General features: G+C 42.3%; 1 protein-coding gene across 3 annotated transcripts in view; it reads right to left on the reverse strand.

The window, feature by feature from the left end:
• Positions 1-3,436, reverse strand: part of sptbn4a (spectrin, beta, non-erythrocytic 4a) — a 33,462-nt gene extending 30,026 nt beyond the window's left edge. The window contains exons 1-3 of one of the 3 annotated variants that reach the window (XM_082549854.1): positions 2,744-3,436; positions 2,553-2,644; positions 2,311-2,465 (exon numbers count right to left, since the gene is read on the reverse strand). In XM_082549854.1, coding sequence (XP_082405980.1) covers positions 2,311-2,433 — 123 coding nt within the window. In that variant the 5' untranslated portion in view covers positions 2,434-2,465; positions 2,553-2,644; positions 2,744-3,436. Of the gene's footprint in view, positions 1-2,310; positions 2,645-2,671 lie in introns of all 3 variants that reach the window. The other 2 variants (XM_082549853.1, XM_082549855.1) reach the window with 2 other exon arrangements.
• Between the last annotated feature and the right edge of the window lie 1,944 nt (positions 3,437-5,380).

A 5,380-nucleotide genomic window follows, 5' to 3' on the forward strand; every position in this document is an offset into this window, starting at 1 on the left:
AATTGTTGTGTGTGTACCTATGGATTACACCTACAGGTGCTGCTCTGCCATAGAAACTCTCGGCACACAGTTTTTGTGTTGATGTTAACGCCAGCACCAATTTGGGGCTCTGAGTCAGCAAAGAGTTGGCAACTTCATGGTCTGCTGCTCTGTGGCTGAGTTATTAAATGTGGTTCCTAATTTCCTTCTCTCACCGCAACCGCTCGCGGCAGATGGCCCCGCCCCTCCCCGAGCCTGGTTCAGCCGGAGGTTTCTTCCTGTTAAAAGAGAGTTTTTCCTTCCCACTGTCGCCAAAGTGCTTCCAGCTGTGGAAATGGGACTGAAAACACCTGAATTCAAAGATTGAGATGTGTGGCAGAAAGGTGTTTGCAGTTCAGAAGCTGGAACCATTCACTACTAGCTAGAGACACTGAGTTAAACCCACTAAGTCAAGATTGAATGTACAGTTTTGGCAGAACAATATACAAACCAAAAAGGTAAATATGAAGGTCAAAACAGATTTGACAGAGCAAAAGGTCCAACACAGGGTTTCTATGGGGAGATCTCAGTTAAGCTGTAGCTGCCAACGTCTGTCTTGTAATCTGTTAACCAAATTTCTTTCTAATAAAGAGATACCACAACGACTCCTAAGTTGTATCTATTTGACAACATTAGGTCGTTTGAGTTGTGTTGTGACATTAATTGAGTCTTTTTGTAGAAATACATTTTTACAGTAGTTCACTGCTCAACTGGTAAGATCAGAAAAAATAGTGTCCTGCACTTCTACACCACAGTACATAACCCTAATGAGAACACAAGTGAGTGTGGCTGCTTGGATTCTCCAACTATCCCTGGTCCACAGCATCAACAACATCTCCAAAAAGCCTGATTACTAGAAATGTAAGTCCTACTATGTTTTTGTTAGTTTGCATCGTTATTGAACTACGCTAAGGTGTCTGTCTCAGTCTGAGGGTCTAGACTATAGCACAATGAACCTTAAAATGCATTTCACACATGGACAACCAAGATGGCTAATGAGGATTTCCTCATTATACCATTGTAAGATTTGTCTGCAAGGGTTGTGCTTACAATTGGTTACACTGTCACCCTATGAATATCTAATAATTCAATATATCCTACAAAAAAGCTCTAATAATTTAAAAGCAATTAATTTCTTTATGCATTCAATAAAAATGAATGACTTAAACATACTGAAAGGTAAATGTCTGAATTTCTCTTATTTATTTATTTCTACTGCAGATGAATATATTCACATAATCTGATAGAAGCAACTCATCTGCTGTGGACATCAAATAGTCAAAAACATTGCTGCCAGAACACCCGTTACACAATAAGAGACAAAGTAATGATGGTTTTTGTATGATAGGAAATGAGAAATCCGCTCATTAACCTTCCTTTTTTTCAGAATATGGAAAAAATAGTGATTAAAGTACTTAAAATGGAGCCCTTAGAAGACTGCAGTAGTTTCTGGATGACATTTTGCTAATGTTCATATGATGCTTGAGGGACAAACTACTGCCTGATTCAACCAGTTCACAGTGTTTGTGGATGGTCATCAATCTGAATGCATTAAATGACATCACTACACATGCACAGTGCATATGGAGTCAGAGTCAATAAAATAATTTAAGTATCAAACAGTGTTATACTGTACTCAAGACAAAAACTGCAATTTATTCAAACTTTTTTCGTATTTACTACTAACATTTAAAATGTCACATATAATGTACCGGTGATTTAAACCAGCAGATTTCAATGCAGGCCTAGAGCACATCTAAGCTGAAAAACATTGTGTATGGATGGGATGTTGCTCTGTCAGGATTTCAGGAAAGCAAAGCATTATGGGAAAGCAGAACAAAAAAAATGATGTGAACTGACCCTATATCACTTGTGTCACATAAAATTAGTACATACAAGCAAGTTACAGTGTCTGCACTTTCTGCATGTGTGTCCATAACTGCTGCACATGTTTAAATGTCCTCTGTATGAATCACTATAACCTCCATAACTGAGCAGGCTGGTCAAATGTCTGCATCAAGAGGCAAAAGAACCACAGGGATCACACCACCTGTGAATCTGAAAACAGCACAGCTACTGTAGCAATGTAACCTTGACACTGTAATTCAGGATGTCCCCAAGCTGAGTGATGACATGTCACCCACTTTCACCTATTCGATTTTACTGCCACCACACCCACCATCAACACCGTTTCTTTGTCACGTGCTCTCTTTGGCTCACGTGCTCTGCCTCTTTGACCTCCCCATCCCTCCCCCACTTTTCCACAAACAGCCCTCGATCACCTCCACTCACCTGTTCTATCTTGGCCAGCCATTCTTTATTGCGGGCCAGTTCTGCCATAAAGGCCTGGTGCTTCAGCCACTTCCTGTGTAGCTTTTGAGCTTCATCCCGCGCTGTGTCTCGGGCCATAAGCATCTTCTCTTCCACCCGCTGTCCCAATCACTGAACTAGAGGAGACAAAAATAGCCACTATCAGGAGCCCAATGCTCGAGCCAGCCCTTCTTCCCCCCTTTTCCACAGGACGTCCTGCCTACCTCCTCTACGCAAGAGCCACCCGCTCTGCTCTGCAGGGGCCTAGGTACCTGTGCTGTCACCACCCACCCCAGCCCCCACCAGGCACACTTTTCTGGGAAAAAAAAATCAAGATAAGCACCTCAGCAGCAATGGTAGCAATGGAAACACTCAAGCCCTTCCTTCGGGTTGCCCCTGGGTCCTCATGCCCTACCAATTCATGGTGTTGCGGTCCTGATGCTGCAGTGCCTGCTAGCCAGTCTCAGAGATGGCAAAAACAACCGGCTAAAAAGAAGAAATGCGCCAATTACAACACTGGTAAAGAATGACACGCACATCCAAGATTCCTCGCAGGTCGTGTGTTATCGTCTAGCTCCAAATGTCAGTTACAATCCAACCATCAGTGATGTGTGTGTAGCATAGCAGAATCCTTCAGCCGGGGCAAAACCTGACCATCCACCACTCGCCAGTCCCGGTCAATCTGTAGTCCTGTCTAATGATGCTGTAGACACAAGGAGGAGGAAGAGTTGGAGTGGGAGGAGCAGGGTGAATGGGATGCAGAGGCAGTGCAGAGGAGGCCGGATAACATAAGGTGTCCGCTCTTGAAATGCATCGTTCCTACCGCTGCAAGATGCACATGCAGGCTGGTGTGAGATAGTCCACTATTTTCTCTCCTCACTTCTCCTTCCTCAAGTCCCTGAACAGCTCAGCCGTGGTTGGTGCATGCTGCTGCAGTCCTTGCCTCTCAGCTACGCTTCTGTGTGTGTGTGTGCGTGAATGAGTGTGTGTGTGTGTGTGAGTGTCTGTGCAATCACAATCAGCACTGCAGTGCCGGAGCAGAGAGAGAGAGAGAGAGAGAGAGAGAGAGACAGAATGAGAGAGAGGGAGGAGGAGAGGGAGGAGGAAAGGGAGACAGTGAGAGGAAATGGAGAAAGAGGGAGCGCCAGAGCAAAAAAAAAAAAAGCATGGGAGAGCGAGTCAAAAGAGGAAAAAGATGATGTTAGTGGGGGGGAGAGGTGAAACAGAAAGAAGAGAGAGCCTGCGTCATCCCTCTGTGTCACCAGGGACATTTCTCTGCACTAGAAATGACTGCACTCGGAGTGGGAGCAGGGTTTGGGAAGGAGGGGGGAGGTGTCGTTTTAAAACAGCTGAATGAGAGGAAAGGAAGACGCATGCACACATGGTCCACGGTGCAGCTGACTGATTCCCATCACTGTTCATTTACTATCTGCAAGAGCACCTACATGCAAAACTTCCCCTGCAAATATGTCATTTAAATGCAAAGGGTTCACTCTTAAGTTAATATCACAGCCCCAGCTCTGAATTATAGATAGCTACATGCTATCACAATTACAGTTCATCTTTGCTGCAGCATTAGATTTCTTTTTAATGTTATTTAAAGATAACATTTTTGTCCGACCGAATCACCATGGCATTCAGTGGCATTTAAAGTTTCATGAGTGGAGGCTGAACTGGAGCACTGCCCCGATCTACCAAGTTCTGTGGTTCTGCTGGCATTTTGTTTTTGTGTTTAGTTCAATGGATTGTCTTCATTTTCTTGAACCAACTGACCGGGAATATTTCATAACTAATGAATACTACAACACAGTACATGAGGACAAGAACCAACGAACCAATGAAGCCAACTTCATCATATTTCAGCAGACCACACAAAAAGTACTTTACTTGTGAAACTTGCATTTACAAACCTTACTGTTGTTAAGATTTGCAGCATTATAAAACATGAATAATTTAGACTATTGTTCTAAGTGTACTAACAGCTGGTGATGTAGTGAATTTGAATTCAAGAATTTAAAACTAACCCATTTTGGATTAGGTCGCATGTCTTTGATATCAAATATCAAAGAGACAACGCTGACATAATGATTATGAAAAAGTCTGCATGAAAAAAATTGATACAGCATAGTATCGCAGTATTTTGCATGGCAATATGACTGCAATCGAATTGTTGAAGGTTTGCAAATAACTACAGTCTAATTTATAAATCCAGACAGATTGGCAACAATCAACAGTCTGAATGAGGTTTTGTCAATGAGCACTAGTCGCAGAACTTAACCTAACTGACTGCTAGCTGGTAATAATTAAATGTGAACTTCTGTCTATGCAGACAGCAACATTTAAGCAACATTTGGTGATTTATCACAGCTAATTGCTGTATTATCTGAAACACATTGCATGTAATTGCCAACTTGACCCCATTTAATTGCAGACAGATATCAGACTGATAGCAGACTGACTCCTGGCAACATATATGGCAGGTTTTAGTAGCAGTGTTGATATGCTTGACAATCTCATTTTGCTGCAAAATAAATTTGCCATTAAAAAAGCTGATAAATCACAATATACAGTATGTTATTACAATACTCTGAATATCACAAAATTGTTTAAAAATCCCATCCTCTAACAGGAACAATAGGCAGTTTTGTATCTTTAAAAAAACAGTTTAAGGAAGGAGCACGATCTGATATCCCTGTGTTGGTGTTCCGACACCATTGTAACATTGTTGGTGCAACTGACCAGTTACATTGACTGAGCATTCAGTTAGCATTAGCCAAGAAGTAAGAACTAATGTTATTGCAAACGATCACAAGCAAACCAATATGAGTAACCTAAGTTTGTCATGGTCCTTCAGTCCTTCTTGGCTTGTTTGTTTGTCTCTGTGTTCGAGAGCGGGACTCATCATGGGTTCTTGCCTCTGGCCGAACACATCTGCGCTAACCAACCACCTGGTCCTCATGATTAGGGACCGGGTCCCTACTCTTTCAATTAAATTGAATTGTTTGCCATTTTTGCACACAATTCCCCTATCGATTCCAGTAGCCTCGAATGA

Source organism: Aulonocara stuartgranti (assembly GCF_965226115.1).
Source record: "Aulonocara stuartgranti genome assembly, chromosome: 10".
NCBI classification, from domain to species: domain Eukaryota; kingdom Metazoa; phylum Chordata; class Actinopteri; order Cichliformes; family Cichlidae; genus Aulonocara; species Aulonocara stuartgranti.